Below are 20,658 nucleotides of genomic sequence, written 5' to 3'. Positions count from 1 at the left end.
GTAATAGGTTTTCCATGCTTTTCTTATTGTTTAAGAGCAGTACAGCACTGAGAATAAACTGAGAAGTAAATAGCCTAAGCCAAATAAGGAAAACAAGTAGTTTCCACATGGAAGTCTGAGCAGCAGCATTAAGTAAAATGTATTAATCACTTTCTAATGACAAAGCATTAAGTAAATAGATACCCAATTTGAAAGCATTTAGAAAGTGTAAAATTTAATGCAAGTTTGCAAACACCATTGCTTGAAATCTGCATGAATTTGAACCTAAAAGAAATGCTAAAGTAGGTACAGAATTACTCCTTTATTATAAATATGTATAAACTTATGGATTTTAACAATTAAATTTTCAAAATTACAGAGCCAATCACAAACATTAGCAAATACTAAAGGATCTGTTTAAAAAAAAGTTTACATTTTACAATGTCAATCTATTTCAGTATTTGCAATGTTGATAGCAGAGCTTAATTCTTCACTGACAGTAAATTACCATCAAAAATTTAACTCCATTCTATGAGTGGAATTGATAAATCACCTGGTATTCTGCTGCAGTAATCTGAACACCACCAAAATATGATGCATAACCAAGGCAAAAATAAAAATCATCCAATTCTACCTGTCAATTTCCACTTTTAGTGCTGGAATGCAATTACTACATTGCATCTCAACAGTTCTCAAATGAAAAGCTTCCAAAAGTTGTAATTATAACAGTATTTTCTCCAAGTCAATTGGCAGGTTTAAAATACCGCTCAAGTTCAACAGGACTGTAAACGTCACAAAACCATGTTATGTGTACGTTTAAGATTGATTATACTGCTTGTTAATGTTTGTCAATTTTTTATTCTGAAACATGCAATATCCAACAAAAAATTGACATCCAAAGACCAGCACATTTTTGTGCCAAGGCAATATCCAGTATTACACCATTCCAAACCCTTAATGTAAGATTTTAATAGTGTGCATGGGGCAAAGTTTAAGAAATTTGTCCACAATCAGTTATCGTAATGGTGTCGCTTGTGTGGCCATCTTTTGAACCAAATTTTTCAATTAGTTTTACAACATCCATGCCTTCTTTGACATAGCCAAAAACCACATGTTTAAAATCTAAATGTGGGGCTTCTTTCAGCGTGATGAAAAACTGCGAAGTATTGGTGTTGGGGCCTTTATTTGCCATAGACAATAAACCAGGGCGGATGTGTCGCAAACTGAAGTTTTCATCTTCAAATTCATTGCCATATATGGACTTTCCACCAGATCCATTCCATTGAGTGATATCACCACCCTGAAACAAAATACAGTTCCATTAACATTGCAAAGCTACATTTCACCCATATTTTAAACCTAATTTCCCTATGATTAGTTATGCATGTTTCGCTCTGAATCGCTGTACACCTGGCAATACAATAATTTTGAAGATATTGTTTCTGCTAATAAATCTCAGCCCATTCCCCTTGCAAAATTATTTACTTTAAGCATGAACTCAAATCAAGCACCAGGAGGGTTGCTGAGAATTTATGCTGAAATAGGAGAAATTCATGTCATCTTAGACTTAGATAATAGCTTTTCTGGTTTTAATTATTTTGAAATCTATATGCATAACAACTTTTAGCACAACATACAGTTGTGGAGATCTGATCATTGAGGGTGTTCAAGAAGGAGATTGACAGGTATCTAATTAGTTAGGGTATCAAGGGATATGGGGAAAAAGCCGGAAATTGGAACTAGATGGGTGAATAGTTTAGCTCATGGGGGAGCTGTGGAGCAGACTCGATGGGCCAAATGGCCTACTTCTGCTCCTTTGTCTTGTGATCTTGTGAACATCACAGTTGGTTACAATATTTAAATGAAAATACTAGTGGCACATCTGTATGCCGATGCTTACTTTGAAGAATTTATTTCAATACTGGTTGTTCCCTCAATTAAGGAACCCTGGTGCCAGTAAACATTTAGAGCAAGACAGAAGAACTGTTCCAGAAAACAAAGATGGTGTTTATAATTAAAAGGCATGGATAGTTATTTGGTAAATCAAACAGGGAATTAAGGTCAAATTTGGTTATCAAATGGACTTTCCCGACCCAGAGGCAAGTACAGTGGGTGGTAGAAAGTTTGTGAACCCTGTAGAATTTTCTCTATTTTTGCATAAATGACCAAAAATGTGAGCAGATCTTCATGCAGGTCCTAAAACTAGATGAAGGGAACCCAATTAAATAAATAACACAAACATTATACTTGCTCATTTATTTATTGAGAAAAATATCCAATATTACATGTATTTGTTGGAAAAAGTATGTGAACCTCTGGGGTAATGCCTTCTACAAAAGCTACTTGGAGTCAGGTGTTTCAATCAATAAGATGAGATTGGAGGTGTGGATTGTAGAGGTGCCCTGCCCTTTCAAAAAGGACACAATGTCAGGTTACTGACACGGCCTACTCTTCTCAAGAAAGATCTGTTTATGTGCAACATACCTCGATCAAAACAACTTTCAGAGGACCTTAGAAGATTTGTAGAGATGCATGAAGCCGGAAAAGGCTACAAAAGTATTTCTTAAATCCTGAGTGTTCATCAGTCCACAGGAGAGAAACTGTCTACACATGGAGGAAACACAGTACTGCTGCTACTCTCCCTTGGGAGTGGGCATCCTGCAAAGATCACACAATGCTGAAGGAGGAGGAATAGAACCCAAGGGTAACAGCAAAAGGCCTGCAGAAATCTCTAGAACTTGCTAAAGTCTCTGTTCATATGCCCACTGTAAGAAAAAAAACACTGAACAAGAATGATGTTCATGGAAGGACACCACAGAGGAAACCACTGCTCTCCAAAAAAAATTGCTGCATGTCTCAAGTTTGCGAAAGACCACCCAGATGTTCTACAATGCGTCTGGGACAATGTTTCTGTGGACAGTTGAGTCAAAAGTTGAATTTTTTGGCAAAAAAAATTGCTATGTTTGGAGAAAAAAGGGCACTGCACACCAGCACCAAAACCTGGAGGGTGCATCATGGCTTGGGGCTGCTTTGCTGCAATGCTGAGGGAACACTGAATTCTAAATTGTATCAAGACATCTTACAGGAGAATGTCAGCGTAGAAGTCTATCACCTGAAGCTTAATAGAAGTTGGATAATGCAACAGACAATGATCCAAAAGGCAAGAGTAAATCAACAACAGAATGGCTTAAAAAGAAGAAAATTTTGTGTTTTGGAATGGCCGAGTCAAAGTCCTGACCTTAATCATTTAGAAATGTTGTGGAAGGACCTGAAGCAAGCAGTTCATGCAAGAAAGCCCACCAACATCCCAGAGTTGAAGCAGTTTTATAAGGAGGAATATCCTAAAATTCCTCCAAGCCTATGTGCAGGAATGATCAACAGTTACTGGAACAGTTTGGTTGAAATTATTGCTGTACAAGGGGGTCAACACCAGTTACTGAAAGCAAAGGTTCACATACTTTTTCCAACAAATACATGTAATATTGGATCATTTTTCTCATTAAGTAAATGAACAAGCATAGTGTTTTTGTGTTATTTATTTTAATTGGGTTCTCTAGTTTTAGGACTTACATGATCTGATTACTTTTTAGGTCATATTTATGCAGAAATAGAGAAAATTCACAAACTTTCTAGCACCACTGTATCTTAAATGTCTTCAAAAGAAAATCAGTTGAGTACATATTGCTCAACAATGTAAAGGCAGAAAGCTTGAGTGGAATACGAACACCATAATCAACAACTAGGCTATTTCTATGTTTTATGTTTTATGCAATTCTTGACACTGAAATTACAGGATAAAAATCAATCTCCCCAGTCATATGTTTTATTTACTATGACAAAAAGCAGGAAATAGTACCAAGGACAGTAAATTAATTTTAATGATTTTAATACCTGGCAAATAAATCCTGGAATGACCCTGTGGAATATTGATCTTTTAAACCCAAAACCTTTCTCCCCAGTGCAAAGGGCTCTGAAATTTTCAGCTGTCCGTGGAACCTTATTTGCTAGCAGCTCCATAATAATTCGTCCCAAGACCTTCTCACCAGCAGACACATCAAAATAAACAACAGGATTATTGCTATCTGATTGGGATACAACTTGCGATTCTTCAGATTTTTGGAGCTGTGAAAGTGCTCTTTGACATTCTTCAAATTTTGTCTTGTAAACTGCAGCCAACTCTGGAGTTTTGAATCTGGCAGCAAGTTGTTCTATTTTTGCTTCGCCATCTGAAAAATTATATCACACATATTACTTTCCTACCTAATAGGAAGAGACAATTTATCTTAACATGAACCAAGTAATTTAATCCTAAAAGTCCATTTACTCTGTTTTGAAGAATATAGACTATAGAGAATTCTAAAATGTGTTACTGGACTATCCATAAAAAGCAATCATATTTAAAACATTTCAAAATTATTTGTAGTTTAAGTAATGAAGGACAAATGCTTACCAGCATAATCTGCTGCAGTCCAAACATATGCATTACTTGTTGAATTCAATAATTTGAGTTCCATTTCATCAGTAATAACATGATTTGCACAGACCTTCAGAACCTGTTCTCTTCTCATAAGAATACGGTAGCAGTGCTTTTGAGAGTGATATAGAATTTTTAGATCTCCAACACCTCGCTCTTTCCACTGAGCAAGATCTCTGTCCCATCGATACAGTTTGCATCTTTCTTTAAATATAATTTCCTCATCTTCTTCACCAGATTTTGTTTCAACCTAATATCACAAAATAGTCGTTACTCTCCAGATTTTCACAAGAAATTTCATCGGAAATTTACAAAGAGCTTATCAAAGGGACAATATTGGCCAATAATCGTGTTACAATATTAACTGCAGACCCTAATTCTAACAATTAATTAGACAAAGATGCATTAAAATTTCAGGCATATAAAAACATTTCACTTTAATATTTAATTTGCAATCAGATGACTCAGGTGATAAACGAATTGGACATTAGCTGTATTGACAGGAAAATCTAAGATTAAATGACTAACTGAATGTGTTCAGATTTGGAAGCAGGAACCCTACAGCTGGTATATGCTTATTCTTGATGGCTTAATTTAGCGCAGAATCAAATATTGCTGTGATGATTATACGCTCTAGTATCAATTGCTTGGCGACAATAAAGTATAAAGTATATATAAAAGGGACATAACTAAAATATAGAATGGTGGTGAATCAGTGGACCAGAACCCACTGATACTTGGAATTGTCACTGTTTAAAAAACAAAAGGTGACATGCGTATGCTGCATAAGAAGCCATTGCCACTGACATGAAAGCTGCAGTAACTCATGCATGGATGGCCTGACCACTGGTATAATTAATTTCATTTCAGATTGTTCAGGTTTCAGCTGTTTTTTCTCACCCCCAGGTGTTGCTAATCCGGCAGATAATGAGGATTTAGGATAACTTTAAAAATCATCAACTTTAATAGCTTCCACAAAATGTTCCTGAATAGCAGAAACATTTCGAAACTATTAAAAATACTTAAAAAAAACTTCTACAGTGGTTAAAGCTAGGGGTTGGTGTTTGGCTGTCAAAGCATTCAAGGAACTTTCAATGGTTGCTTTCTTTAACGTGCCACTGCAAGTCCTGCTGCTATAAACACAAGACTGAAGAAAAAACTCCAACAGAACAATACTGGGAATTCAGATAACATGTAGATGCAAAGGGAAGCTAAGATTTTTACAATATGTTTGTTTAAACTATATTTTGGAAAAAGTAACAATGTTGCTGGGGGTCTGTAAAGTAAAGAGTACAAGATTTATACAAAACAAAAGAATACCTTTTCACAAGCTAAGTGGAAACAACTAATTGTTTGATTAACAGAAATGATATTATGAAGAGGCAAAATGACATCAGAATGGAGCAATGTTAATGAAAACAGCAGGTTCTCAGTTAAAAAAAAATCAACAGATTTGACCTTCTAAAATACAGTAGTTATGCCAAGGTCCATTTAATCTCCTATCAAGAGTACTGGTGATTTTAGATTTGTATCAAGTTTTAATAAAGGACCAGTAATTATTTCTGTCACCAAAGTTTAAGACATTTTGGTAACAAACTGGAAAGATATTTTCAACAGTTTTCAAAATAAATCTGTCACAGCTTGCAAATTAATTATTTTAATTAAATAAAAAGTATTTATTATTTAAGGAGTACAAAGAAGGTTCACCAGGTTGATTCCTGGGATGGCAGGACTTTCATATGATGAAAGACTGGATCGACTAGGCTTATAGTCGCTGGAATTTAGAAGATTGAGGGGGGATCTTATTGAAACATATAGAATCCTAAAGGGATTGGACAGGCTAGATGCAGGAAGATTGTTCCCGATGTTGGGGAAGTCCAGAACGAGGGGTCACAGTTTAAGGATAAAGGGGAAGCCTTTTAGGACTGAGATGAGGAAAAACTCCTTCACACAGAGAGTGGTGAATCTGTGGAATTCTCTGCCACAGGAAACAATTGAGGCCAGTTCATTGGCTATATTTAAGAGGGAGTTAGATATGGCCTTTGTGGCTAAAGGGATCGGGGGGTATGGAGAGAAGGCAGGTACAGGGTTCTGAGTTGGATGATCAGCCATGATCATACTGAATGGCGGTGCAGGTTCGAAGGGCCGAATGGCCTACTCCTGCACCTATTTTCTATGTTTCTATGTTTAATAGCTCTGAGGTGTCCTCTAGTATCAAGTCACCCTTCTGAACTTTGTTCACCCTTTAGAAAGGAGTGGTTCAATTAGACTGACCCAGCATGGATTCAGCAAGGGCAGGTCCTGTTTGACAAACTTACTGGAGTTCTTTGAGGACATAATGAGTGCAGTAGATAGAGGAGAACAGGTGGATGTCGTATACATGGATTTCCAGAAGGCATCTGGTAAGGTGCCACACAAGAGACGTATAAATAAGATACCGATGCATGGAGTTGGAGTAAATGTAGTGGCATGAATGGTGGATTGGTTAACCAATAGAAGGCAGAGATTTGGTATAAATTGGTATTTCTCTGGTAGGCAGTCAGTGGTGAGTGGGGTGCCGCAGGAGTCGGTGCTGGGCCCACAGCTGTTTGCCATTTACATTGATAATCTGGAAGAGGGGACTGAGTGTAGCGTAGCAAAATTTGCTGATGACACTAAACTGAGTGGAAAAGCAAATTGTACAGAGGATGTGGAGAGTCTGCAGAGGGATATAGATAGGTTAAGTGAGTGGGCCAAGGTCTGGCAGATGGAATACAACATTGCTAAATGCGAGATCATCCACTTTGGAAGGAATAATAAAAGAGCAGATTATTATTTAAATAGTGCAAGATTGCAGCATGCTGTTGTGCAGAGAGACTTGGCAGTGCTTGTGCATGAATCGCAAAAAGTTGGTTTGCAGGTACAACAGGTTATTAAGAAGGCAAACGGAATGTTGGCCTTCATTGCTAGAGGGATTGAATTCAAGAGCAGGGAGGTCATGCTGCAACTATACAGGGTACTGGTGAGGCCGCACCTGCAGTACTGTCTGCAGTTCTGGTCTCCATACTTGAGGAAGGTTATACTGGCTTTGGAGGCAGTGCAGAGGAGGTTCACCAGGTTGATTCCAGAGATGAAGGGGTTATCCTATGAGGAGAGATTGAGTCGCCTGGGACTATACTCTCTGGAATTCAGAAGAATGAGAGGGGATCTTATAGAAACATACAAAATTTTGAAAGATAGAAGTAGGGAAGTTGTTTCCATTGGTAGGTGAGACTAGAACTAGGGGACATGGACTCAAGATTCGGGGGAGTAGATTTAGGATGGAGATGAGGAGAAACTGCTTTTCCCAGAGTGTGGTGAATCTGTGGAATTCTCTGCCCAGGGAAGCAGTTGAGGCTTCTTCACTAAATAAATTTATGATACAGTTAGATAGATTTTTACATAGTAGGGGAATTAAGGATTATGGAGAAAAGGCAGGTAGATGGAGCTGAGTTTACGGACAGATCAGCCATGATCTTATTGAATGGGGGGGGGCAGGCTCGATGGGCTGGATGGCCTACTCCTGCTATTTCTTATGTTCTTATGTTGTTTAGATTTTTGATAGAATGACGCAGATGACCCTTGATATGGGTGGAGTTTACTGTGCCAGAAAACTAAAATTTTTAGCAATATGTCACCACATTATCTGTGCATGCAGGAAGAAACACCAGTTGATAAAAGAAATTGCATTTAGACACCCCTCCCTGCACGAATTCTGAGAGTGTCAATTTTATTCTGTATTTCAAATGTGAGTAGAGATTCATGAATTCTGCATTGGTGAATTTCTATTAACAAAGGAGTCACCTGCATCCAAAAGTGTCCAGTAGATGACAAACTAAATCTACAGGTACATTTTTCCTCATTATTGCCATAATATACACAACTTAGATATGCTACTCATCCACTAGGTGGGGCAAGATCATTTGTGTTCATTCTCCCCTTGCTCATTTTGATTCATAGTGATAAATTATACCAGCACTACTGCTACTTCCCAGAACCTCATCTCCATCATTGCTTTGTAAATAATGATCTTGTTTAAATGCTTTGGTAAACTGAAGGATTTCAACAATGTTTAAGGAATGACAAAGACTACTTAATCTTGCATTAAAGGTGAGTACTATATAGTCAGAGTCATACAGCACAGAAACAGGACATTTGGCCGAACTGGTCGGTTGACCAAGATCGCTATCTGAACTAGTCCAACTGCTTCTATCCTATCTATTCCTATCCAAGTACATTTTAAATGTTAATGCAGCCCTATCAAACATTTCCTCAGGGGGCACATTACATGAGACCACCTTCTGGGTAAAGTAGTTGCCTCTTAGGTTCCTATTAAATCTCTCTCCTTTCACCTTAAACCTTTGCCTTCTAGTTCTCGATCCCCATCCCTGGGAAAAACAACTGAGTGCATTCAGCCTATTTATACTCATGATTTTATACATCTCTAAGATTATGTCTTATTTTCCTATGCTCCTATGAAAATAAAATACAAGATTAGCCAATGCATCTTCAGAACTCAGTTCCTCAAATCCTAGCAATAACAAATCCCCTCTGCACTCTTTTCAGCTTAATATCACCTTCACTATCGCAGAGTGACCAGACTAGTGTAAATTACTGTGATTCAGTATTCTAAGCAACCTGAATATCTTAGCATTTTTCCTTCTGTTTTTCCAAGTTTATTGGAAAAGAATAAACACGGAGAACCAGGGAGGAAAAACCCAGATGATAAATTCTGTTTTGGGTGTCTGTTTACATTTCACTTTAAAAACATACTGTATATAACACCCATGAAGCATTTAGCCATCTTACTTCAGCACTAAGAGATGACATTTACAACACTGAAATTCTGTACACAAAATATCTCAGTGCAGCGTTAAATCTGGACTGATGGGGTCCAATATCTGGCAGGCAGAGTTGCTAGTGCTGCTAGGGTGAATTTAAACTAGTTTAGCAGGGAAGTTGGATCCTAAGCAGCAGGGAAGCAAATGAGAGGCTGGAAAGTGATACAAGTGTCAGTGACAATTTGAATAGGAATAACAGGCAGGGAAATAGCAAGGAGCAAGGAAAGCCAATTGGATTAAATTGCATTTATTTTAATATTAAAGGTATGACAGGGAAGGCAGATGAACTCAGTATGAATAACTGTGTGGGACTGATGTATTACAGCCAATACAAAAAACATGAATAAAGGAGGGCAGGACTGGGCAGCTTCGCAAACTTGAGAAATCTAAAGCAACATACACAAAATGTTGGAGGAACTCAGCAGGTCAGGCAGCATCTATGGAAAAGAGTAAACCAGTCAATGTTTCGGGCCGAGACACTTCATCAGGACTGGCAGCTTAACGTTTTTTTTGGGGGGGGGGGAAGAAGAGAGAGGAGGAAATTACTTTTTTGATTAAGGGAAATATTACAGCTCAATTTATGAGCTTTACTCAAAGGATCACTAAATAAAATTATTGAAAGATTATTTGGTGATGCTTTATGAGTAGAGCTGAGAAGTAAGGGGATAATCACCTTGTTGGGCTTATACTATAGGCTCCCAAATAGTCAATGGGAATTAGAGGGCAACCTAAATGACAAGGGAAGTTGAGGCCCAGAAGCACACAGGATACAGAAAAGTACTCAAAAGAAGAAAACAGTGATTGCTTTGTCAGAGATTATGTAAATTCCAGAGATTTTCTCAGTATATTAAGGCAAAAGAGTAAGCAATAATACAGCCTTTCAAAGACCAAAAGGGTCATCTTTGTTTGCAGTCTCAGGAGATGGGCAAGGTCCTTAAGCTAATGTAAAAGCAAAAGAGAGCATAAAACAAAGCAAAAATTAGTGGGAAGACAGAGGATTGGGAAACTTAAAAATCCTACAGAGAGCAACTAAAATAATCATTGAAGGAAAAGATGAAATACGAAAGCAAGCTAGCAAACAGTATCAAAGTGGATAGTAAAAACTGAAATATGAAAACAAGACTGGAGAAATAATAATGGGGGACAAAGAGATGGCAGGTGAATTAAATGAGTATTTTGCATCAGTCTTCACTGTGGAAGACACTAGCAGTGTGCCAGATGAAGGGTGCTAGGGAAGAGAAGTAAGTGCAGTTACTATTAACAGGGAGAAGGTGCTCAAAAAGCTGGAAGACCCAAGGGTACATAAGTCACCTGGATCAGATGAACTGCACCCTAGGGTTCTGAAAGAGGTAGTGGTAAGAGATGGTGGAGGCATTAGTAATGATCTTTCAAAATCATTGGACTCTGGCATGGTGCCAGAGGACTGGAAAATTGCAATTGTCACTTCACTCTTTAAAAAAAAGAGGATGGCAATAGAAAGGAAATTATAGATCAGTTAGCCTGACCTCAGTGGTTGGGAAGATATTGGAGTCAATTGTTAAGCATGAGGTGATGGAGTACTTAGTGATACAGGGCAATATAAGACAAAATCAGCATGGTTTTCTTAAGGGAAAATCTTGGCTGGCAAACCAGTTGGAATTTTTTAAGGAGATTATAAGTAGGATAGAAAAAAGAGATGCAGTGGATGTTGTATATTCAGACTTTCAGAAAAGCTTTTGACAAGGGGCCACACATGAGGCTGCTTACCAAGTTAAGAGCCCATGGCATTACAAGAACGTTACCTGGCATGGTCAGAGCATTGGCTGATTGGAAGCAGTCAGCGAGTGAGAATAAAAGGACCCTTTTCTGGCTGGCTGCCAGTGATTAGTGGTGTTCCGCAGGGGTCAGTGTTGGGCCTGCTTCTTTGTATGCTGTATATCAATAGTTTAGATAGAGTAGATGGCTTTGTTGCCAAGTTTGCAGATGATACGAAGATTGGTGGAGGGGCAGGTAGCGTTGAGGAAACAGGTAGGCTGCAGGACTTAAGACAGATTAGGAGAATGGGAAGAGTGTGACAAATGAAATATCATGTAGGAAAAACATGGTCATGCACTTTGGTAGTAGAAATAAATATGCAAGCTATTTCCTAAACGGGAAGGAAATCCAAAAAACTGAGATGCAAAGGGACTTAGGAGTCCTTGTGCAGAACACCCTAAAGGTCAACTTGCAGGTAGAGCTGGTGGTGAGGAAGGCAAATGCAATGTTAGTATTCATCTCAAGAGGTCTAGAATACAAGAGCAGGGATGTGACGCTGAGGCTTTATAAGGCACTGGTGAGGCCTCACCTCGAGTATTATGAAGAGTTTTGGGCTCATCTAAGAAAAGATGTGCTAGCATTGGAGGGTTCAGAGAAGGTTCACAAGGATGATTCTGGGAATGAAAGGGATATCATACGAGGAACATTTGAAAGCTCTGGGTCTGCACTCACTGGAATTTAGAACGACGAGGAGGGATTTCATTGAAACCTTTTGAATGTTAAAAGGCCTAGACAGTAAATGTGGAGGGGATGTTTCCCATGGTGAGGGAGTCAAGGACAAGAGGGCACAACCTCAGAATAGAGGGGCACCCATTCAAAACTGATGCAGAGTAATTTCTTTAGCCAGAGTGTGGTGAATTTGTGGAGTTTATTCCCACAGCCAGCTGTGGAGGCCAGGTCGCTGGGTTTATTTCAGGCAGAGCTTGATAGGTTCTTGATTGAACACCGCAATAAAGGCTATGGGGAGAAGGCTAAGGAGGGGACAAAAGGATCAGTCATGATTAAATGGCCTAATTCTGCTCCAATATCTTATGGTCTTAATAAGACAGCAATTTTGTACAGATCTATAAGAACTTCAACATACATTTGATAGGTTCCTTCATGGTACACTAGTGTAGAAGGTAAGATTGCATGGGATCAGGAGGAGATAAATTCATAATTAGCTCAATGGAAGGTAGCAGAGAGTGGTGGCCAAGGGCTGTTTCTCAGACTGGAGATACGTGTCTAGAGTTGTGCCACTGGAATCTTTGTTGTTTGTAATTTATATAAATGATTTGGATGTTCATTCCTTTTTGCCTGGCCTGAATGATACTGTTTTTTCTACCTGGAAACAGAGAGGCATCTGAAGTGTAGGTGACCTATATATTAATGGAAACTTTGCCTCATTTGCGCAGTTACAAGCAGTTTACAATATCCCTGCATCTAGTTTTTTTTTTAGATATTTACAAATTCGAGACTATGTTAGGAAATATATATCTAACTTCGAAGTTTTAGACAAACATGAGTCCCTGGAGGCAATAAATAAAACTGATCCTGTTACTCGTAGTGCGGTATCCTATTTTTATCAGATCCTATGTAATGGAGCTCGGGTGAATACTGCAGGTCTTAAACAGGCATTGGTGGATGAATTGGGTATAGAACTGACAAGAAGAGGTCTGGGATGAGTGTTTAAAGAGTATACATGACTGTTTGGTCAACGTCAGACACACACTTATACAGTTTAAAACAATACATAGACTTCATTATTCCAAAGAAAAGTTGCACAGTTTCTACCCCGATGTTTCACCAGTTTGTAATAGATGTAAATCTGTGAACAGTAACTTGTCACATTCAGTCTGCTCATGTTGTAAGCTTTATGCATACTGGAAAAGTACTTTTCACTGTTTCTCTGAGGCTTATGGGAAGCGGTGGGAACCAGACCCACTTATAGCTATCCTTGGAGCAACAAGCTCCCCATCTTCAGCCAATAAGTATGGGAAAAAAAGGCTGTATTGTTTTAGCATGATGATTGCCAAGAAGTTAATCCTGCAAATGTGGAAAATGGACTCTGTGCCTACATACGATCTGTGGCTGAGAGAACTGGCAAATATTTTACATTTGGAGAGACTGAGACTATGTAATGAGGACAGAGGGGACATCTTTGAAAGGATATGGGGCCCTGTATTAGACTTTCTTTATGGGGTGAGGACTGAGGTTTTTTTGGTGCGGTGCACCTATGCTGTGTATGTTTACTTTTACCTTTATATTTTTCTCCCTTTTGCTGCTCAATATTTAATTAGATTTTGTTAAGGTCGTGGTTTTTGTACATGTGCTGTTTTTTTTTGTTTGTAATAAAAAAAAGAGTATGAAAAAAATGATTTGGATGTGAATGTACAAGGTATGGTTAGTAAGTTTACAGACACCAAAATAAGTGTCGATAATTTAGGCTATGAAAAGTTACAGGAGGATCTTGATAAGTGGGCTAAGGATTGGCAAATGGTTTTTAATCTGGATAAACAGGACCCAGGGAAACTTGCAGAAGGCAGAAGATGGGAGCAGATGGAGTGTATTCTGCATAGAGGTCTGCGACTAGTGGTGTTCTGCAGGGATTTGCTCCTCTGGAATCCTTGCTGTGATTTTTATAAGCAACTTGGTTGAGGAAGTGAAACGGTAAGTTAGTATGTTTGCAGATGACATGAAGGTTGGTGATGCTGTGGACAGAATGCTGTCAAAGGGACATGGCCAGGATGCAGAACTGGGCTGAGAAGTAGCAGACTGAGTTCAATCCCAGAAAGTGTAAACTGACAGTTTGGAAGGTTGAACTTGAAGGAAGAATACAAGGTTAATGGCAGGATTCTCAGTGGTGTGGAGACAAACAGGGATCTTGGGCACAACATTCATAGATCCCTCAGTTGCTCCACAAGCTGAATGGTTAAGGAGGTGCATAGTATATTAGGATTCATAAATCAAAGAACTGAGTTCAAAAGCTGTGATATAATGTTGCAGTTCTGCAAAACTCCGGTTAGACTACACTTGGGAGTATTGTGTTCAGTTCCAGTTCCCTCATTATAGGAAGTATGTGGAAATTTTAGAGAAGGTGCAGAGATTTATCAGGATTCTACCAGAATTAGAGTGTTATGTTTTATGAGGAAAGGTTAAGCAAGCCAGGGCTTTTCTCTTTGTAGTGAAAGAGGATGAGAGGTGACTTGATAAAGGTATATATTATAAGATGCATAGATAGAGTGGGCAGCCACTGCCTTTTTCTCCCAGGGTGGAGATGGCTAATACAAACGAATGATTTTATGATGATTGGAGGAATGCTGCGGGGGGGGGGGGGGGGAAGGATGTCAAAGGTAGTTTATTTTTTTTTAGACCAAGTGGTGGGTGTGGGGAATCTAGTACCAGTAGTGGTGGTAGAGGCAGGTACATAAGGGACATGTGAGAAACTCTTAGATTGGCACATGGACGAAAGAAAAATTTGAAGGCTATGTCGGAGGGAAGGGTCAAATTGATCTTGAAGTAAATTAAAAGTTGGCACAACATTGTGTGATGAAGGGCCAGTACTGTTCTAAACGTGAGATATTGCATTTTGGGAAGTGTTATGGAGGGCAGGTGCAGAGTTTCTGAAAATGGCATTGCAGGTAAATAGAATGAAGGATCTTGTCCTGCTGACTTTCACTGAGGGCGATGAATCTAAGAATTGGAAGTTATTCTACAGTTATAGCAACGTTGGGAGAGGCTGCGGAGTATTGTGCACAGTTTCGGTCCTCCTCTTATATAAAAGATGTTTTTAAATGAGAAAGAGTGAAGAAAAGATTTACCAGGACTGTTGCCTGGATTAGGGGTCAGAGTTACGAGGCTGCACAGACTAGACCTTTATCCCTGGAATGTAGGAATGACTTAATAGTGGTATACATGATCATGAGGGACATAGGTGGGGTGAAACCCGTCTTTTTTTTCCTGGGGGGAGGTGGTGCTAAAAACAGGAGGACATTGGTGCAAGATCAGATGTGAGAAATTTAAAAGGGGCATGAGGAACAGCTTCTTCGCACAAAAGGGTGGTGCACACTTTTGAGCTGCCAGAACTGGTTGAGGGAGGCACATTAGCAACACTTAAAAGACACGTAGATAAGTACATAGATAGGAGAGGTTTAAAGAGTAATGAGCCACATGCAGGCAGATAGGACTGGCTCACTGGGCAACATAGTTGACATAGACTAACTGGGACAAAGAGCCTGTTTCCATGCTGTACGAGTATGATTTGGGGATAGACCACATTACCGTAGTTACCGATTACCTTAAAAGTTATGAAGTTGGACAAATCTCCAGGGCCTAACCGAGAATATCTAAGATAACCAAGAGGCAAGAGAAGGAATTTCAGGAGCCCTGGCTGAGATACTGGCATCATCATTAGCCATGGGTGAGGTGCTGGTAAAAATATTGCGCCTTTATTGAAGGACAGCAAAAAAAACAGGGAACTATAGGTCAGCAAGTCAAATATTTGAGGTACATAAATTAATGGAGAGGATTCCAAGGGATAACATCTACGTACATCTGGAAAGAGGTTGATTCAGGGTAGTCAGCATGGATTTGTGAATGGGACATCTTACAAACTTGATTTGGGTTTTTTGATGATGTGACCAAGGAAGATGATGAACACAGGGCAATAGACAATTTATATGGCCTTTAACGTTTCACATGGTAGGTTGCTCTGGAAGATTAGATCACATGGGATCTATGGCGAACTGGCTGACTGGATACACAACTGGCTTGATGGGAGAAAGCAGTGGGTGATGGTGGGAAGCTGCTTCTCAGACCGGAGGCCCATGACTAGTAGTGTGCCTCAGGAATTGGTATGGAGACTATTTTTGTCATTTATATTAATCATTTTGATAAAAATGTACAAGACATGGCAGTTTGCAGATAACACCAAGATAGGTGCTAGAGTGGACAATGAAGTTGATCATCAAAAATTTCAGGGGGACTTTGACCAACTGAGTAAGTGGGCCAAGAGATGACAAATGGAGCTTAAGCTTGATAAGTGCAAAGTGCTGCATTTGGGAAAGTCAAAACCATATAGGACTTTCAAAGTGAATGGCAAGACCCTTGGGATTGCTGAAGAACAAAGGGACCTTGGAGTACAACTACATGGTTCACCAAAAGTGGAGATACATGTAGACAGGGTGGTGAAGGCAGCTTTCAGCACACTGGCCTTCCTAAGCCAAGGCATTGAGTATAAAAGTTGGAAGGTCATGGTGCTGTTCTACAGGAAGTTAGTGAGGTTGCACCTGGAGTACTTTGTTCAGTTTTGCTCATTCTGCTATAGGAAATATGTTATTAAACTGGAAAGAATGGAGAAAAGATTTACAAGGATGCTACCAGGACTTGAGGGACTGAATTACAGGGAGAGGTTGGACAGGCTACAACTTTATTCCTTGAACGATACAAGACTGAGAAGTGATCTTGTGTATAAGATCATGAGGGGCATAGATAGGGTGAATAGACTAATTTTTCCCAGGGTTGGGGAATCAAGAATTAGAGGGAATTCATATTTTAAAAAAAATGAAGGAACTTGAAGCGACTTGCACATCAATTGGAAACATTCAGAAGGTTATTAACAAACGCTGGCAAATGGGACCTGCCTGGATGGGATATCTCGGTGGTATGAGCCAGCAGGGCTAGAGTCTGTTTCTCTACTATATGACTGTCTCTCCTGAAGTAATGTCATTGGAATTGGGACTACCTACAGATAATGCACAATGTTTATTTTTTTACCTCTGGTAAAGAAACTATTGGTTCAAAATGGATATCTTCACCAGCTACCACATCAGCACCATTATCTTCCGTATCAGCTGGAGTATGAGTCACCATCGAATTAAAAACAGGAATTCCTGCATTTTCCCATACAAAGTTGGTTGCTTTTTTTAGGGAGAAAAAAAGTTGTATTATCAAGAGCATTACAGTTAAATAAAACAACCAATTTTATTATTTTTCTGCACCCTTAAATAAATGACAAAGAAAAATTAAAAACATCGACACTGTGTAGTAATGAAAGTAGATCAACAAATCATTAAAGAACCAATTTTAATATAGTTTTGGGCAAATCCAATTCCTAAAAATGCAAAGAAGTACCAATAATCCACTTTCTTAGTCTCTTTTAAAAGACCACCACATAAGGCAGTAACTCCTCAGATGAACTGGTTCTATAAAAGAAAATTCAGGTGATTAAGTGCCACAGAACCTTTTTTAATATCTACCACTATTTTACTTTGTTGCCTTAATGAACACAACGGCTTATAAGAAATGAACTTATATTTTCGTGTAGATTATCAAACTGAATTCAGATGTTACCTTTCTTTGCAAATGTGTAAGTTTTATTCTTTGCAGCCAAATCTGCAAAAGAAAATCCTGTAGAGTCAAATGCAAATATGCCATTCTCTGTGAAGTGAAAAGAAAATATATTTGATTTATTATGTCATTCATATCAAGGAACAGCAAAAAATACTTCTGTTTTGCATGCTATCCATACAGATAATTTTATTACAACAGTACGAGATAGTAGAAAGGAAATCAATAACAGAATGCAGAATACAGTGTTAGTTACAGAGAAAGTGCAGTGCAGGCAGGCAATAAGGTGCAAAGCTATAACGAGGTAGACTGAGGTTGCGAGTCCATCTTATCATATAAATCCAAATCAATGTTGAGCTTTTAAAATACAACTGATCACCAAACAGCCACCGGGGATTTCACTAAATAGCATCCCATCATATAGTCCCAAATATGCATTATATTTTACTATTATTTTAAACAGCTCATCTGTAAAACTTTATTCAATGCATACTTAGCATCAAAACAGAGAGCCTGCTATAAGTTAGCTACATTCACTACCAGTTACTTTCAAAGTTAAACAGTTCTCTTACCACTTTATATTCTAATAAAACCAACATATTATTTATCTTGAAACCTAGTCAAAGGTTGGGATAAAAACTGCTTGTTTAGATTTTATATAGAAACAGAGAAAATCACACAAATTCTACTAGAGCAAATCACATTTATGCTATTGCTCTAAACAGATCCAAGTTTAAAGCAGTGTTTTTGGAGCACACCAAAAATCTATAAATAGGGATGCCAAGGAGAAATAATGAGTTTCTGCATGTATTTTATGTAGGTATTCAAACAGCACTTTTAGTTCTGAAAAACATTTTTGGGAAAATTAGACAGTTCATCCTATATAGCAGTAAGCTAATACTGAACAGAGATTTCCTCCACACTTTCCCTGGCCCCAGAAAGTCTTTTTTTAAATGGTAATAAGTATTTTTCAACTGATGTCATTATCTGGAAATTTATTGAACGCAGCAGGCCAGGGAGCATCTATAGGAAGAGGTACAGTTGACATTTCAGGCCGGGACCCTTCGTCAGGACTAAGTGAAAGAAGAGATAGTACGAGATTTGAAAGTGGAAGGGGGAGATCTGAAATGATAGAAGACAGGAGGGGAGGGGTGGATCTAAGAGCTGGAGAGGGGAGAGGATCATGGGACCGGAAGCCTGGGGAGAAAGAGAAAGGGGGAGGGGAGCCTGGAGGGTGGAGAGCAGGCAGGGAGTATAGTGAGAGGGAGAGGGAGAAAACATAAAAAATATATTAAATAAATAAATAAGGGATGGGTTGTGAAGGGGAGGAGGGGCATTAACAGAAATTAGAGAAGTCAGTATTCATACCATCAGGTTGGAGGCTACCCAGACGGAATATAAGGTGTTGTTCCTCCAACCTGAGTGTGGTTTCATCTTGACAGTAGAGGAGGCCGTGGATAGACATATCAGAATGGGAATGGGACGCGGAATTAAAATGTGTGGCCACCGGGAGATCTTGCTTTCCCTGGCGGACAGAGCGGAGGTGTTCAGCCAAACGGTCTCCCAGCTTGCATCGGGTCTCGCCAATATATAGAAGGCCACAACGGGAGCACCAGACACAGTATACCACCCCACCCGACTCACAGGTGAAGTGTCACCTCACCTGGAAGGACTGTCTAGGGCCCTGAATGGTGGTGAGGGAGGAAGTGTTAGGTCATGTGTAGCAGTTGTTCCGCTTACAAGGATAAGTGCCGGGAGAGAGATCAGTGGGAAGGGATGGGGGGACGAATGGATGAGGGAGTCGTGTAGAGAGCGATCCCTGCAGAAAGCAGAAAGGAGGAGGGAGGGAAAGATGTGCTTGGTGGTGGGATCCTGTTGGAGGTGGCGGAAGTTATGGAGAATTATATGTTGGACCTGGAGGCTGGTGGGTGGTAGGTGAGGACAAGGGGAACCCTATTCCTAGTGGGGTGGCGGGAGGATGGAGTGAGAGCAGATGTGCATGAAATGGGGGAGATGCGTTTGAGAGCAGAGTTGATGGTGGAGGAAGGGAAGCCCCTTTCTTTAAAAAAGGACATTTCCTTTGTCCTGGAATGAAAAGCCTCATCCTGAGAGCAGATGCGGTGGAGACGGAGGAATTGAGAAGGGGATGGCATTTTTGCAAGAGATAGGGTGGGAAGAGGAATAGTCCAGGTAGCTGTGAGAGTCCGTAGGCTTATAGTAGCTATCTACTGATGTCTGTCTCCAGAGATAGAGACAGAAAGATCAGGAAAGGGAAGGGATGTGTCAGAAATGGACAAGTAAACTTGAGGGCAGGGTGAAAGTTGGAAGAAAAGTTAATGAAGTCAACGAGCTCAGCATGCGTGTAGGAAGCAGCGCTAATGCGGTCGTCAATGTAGCGAAGTTAAAGAGGAGGACAGATACCCGTCTTTTATCACTGTTTTATCCCCCCTTGTTCAATCCCTTCCCACCTATGTTCATGACACTCCTCACACTCTGAATCTTTTCAATGATTTTAAGTTCCCTGGCTCCCACCGCTTTATTTTCACCATGGATGTTCAGTCCCTATATACCTCCATCCCCCACCAGGAAGGTCTCAAAGCTCTCCACTTCTTTTTGGATTCCAGACCTAACAAGTTCCCCTCTACCACCACTCTCCTCCGTCCAGCAGAATTAATCCTTACTCTTAACAATTTCTCCTTTGGCTCCTCCCACTTCCTCCAAAGTAAAGGTGTAGCCATGGGCACCCGTATGGGTGCTAGCTATGCCTGCCTTTTTGTTGGCTTTGTGGAACAATCCATGTTCCAAGCCTATACTGGCATCTGTCTCCCACTTTTCCTTCCCACTGTCCCCCATTTCTAACACCTCCCTCCCCTTTCTTGAACTTTCTGTCTCTATCTCTGGAGACAGCTTGTCTACTGGTGTCTACTATAAGCTTACGGACTCTCAGAGCTACCTGGATTATTCCTCTTCCCACCCTATCTCTTGTAAAAATGCCATCCCCTTCTCGCAATTCTTCCGTCTCTGATGCTTCTGCTCTCAGGACTAGGCTTTTCATTCCAGGACGAAGGAGATGTCCTCCTTTTTTAAAGAAAGAGGCTTCCCTTCCTCCACCATCAACTCTGCCCTCAAACGTATCTCTCCCATTTCAAGCACATCAGCTCTCACCCCATCCTCCTGCCACCCCACTAGGAATAGGGCTCCCCTTGTCCTCACCTACCACCCACC

At 39.8% G+C, this 20,658-nt stretch overlaps 1 protein-coding gene across 3 annotated transcripts in view; it reads right to left on the bottom strand.

Annotated features, from left to right (window-relative positions):
* Positions 1-219: 219 nt before the first annotated feature.
* The window catches only part of ranbp2 (RAN binding protein 2), a 73,251-nt gene continuing 52,812 nt past the window's right edge, over positions 220-20,658 (bottom strand). For all 3 annotated transcript variants that reach the window (XM_063054057.1, XM_063054059.1, XM_063054058.1), the window contains 5 exons: positions 17,437-17,523; positions 16,861-17,003; positions 4,430-4,703; positions 3,871-4,205; positions 220-1,279 (listed from right to left, as the gene is read on the bottom strand). In XM_063054057.1, the coding sequence (XP_062910127.1) occupies positions 971-1,279; positions 3,871-4,205; positions 4,430-4,703; positions 16,861-17,003; positions 17,437-17,523 (1,148 nt within the window). In that variant the 3' untranslated portion in view covers positions 220-970. The remainder of the gene's footprint in view (positions 1,280-3,870; positions 4,206-4,429; positions 4,704-16,860; positions 17,004-17,436; positions 17,524-20,658) is intronic.

Source organism: Mobula hypostoma, chromosome 7, assembly GCF_963921235.1.
Source record: "Mobula hypostoma chromosome 7, sMobHyp1.1, whole genome shotgun sequence".
In the NCBI taxonomy this organism is placed as follows: Eukaryota; Metazoa; Chordata; class Chondrichthyes; order Myliobatiformes; family Myliobatidae; genus Mobula; species Mobula hypostoma.
This window is presented reverse-complemented; position numbering and strand designations above follow the sequence as displayed.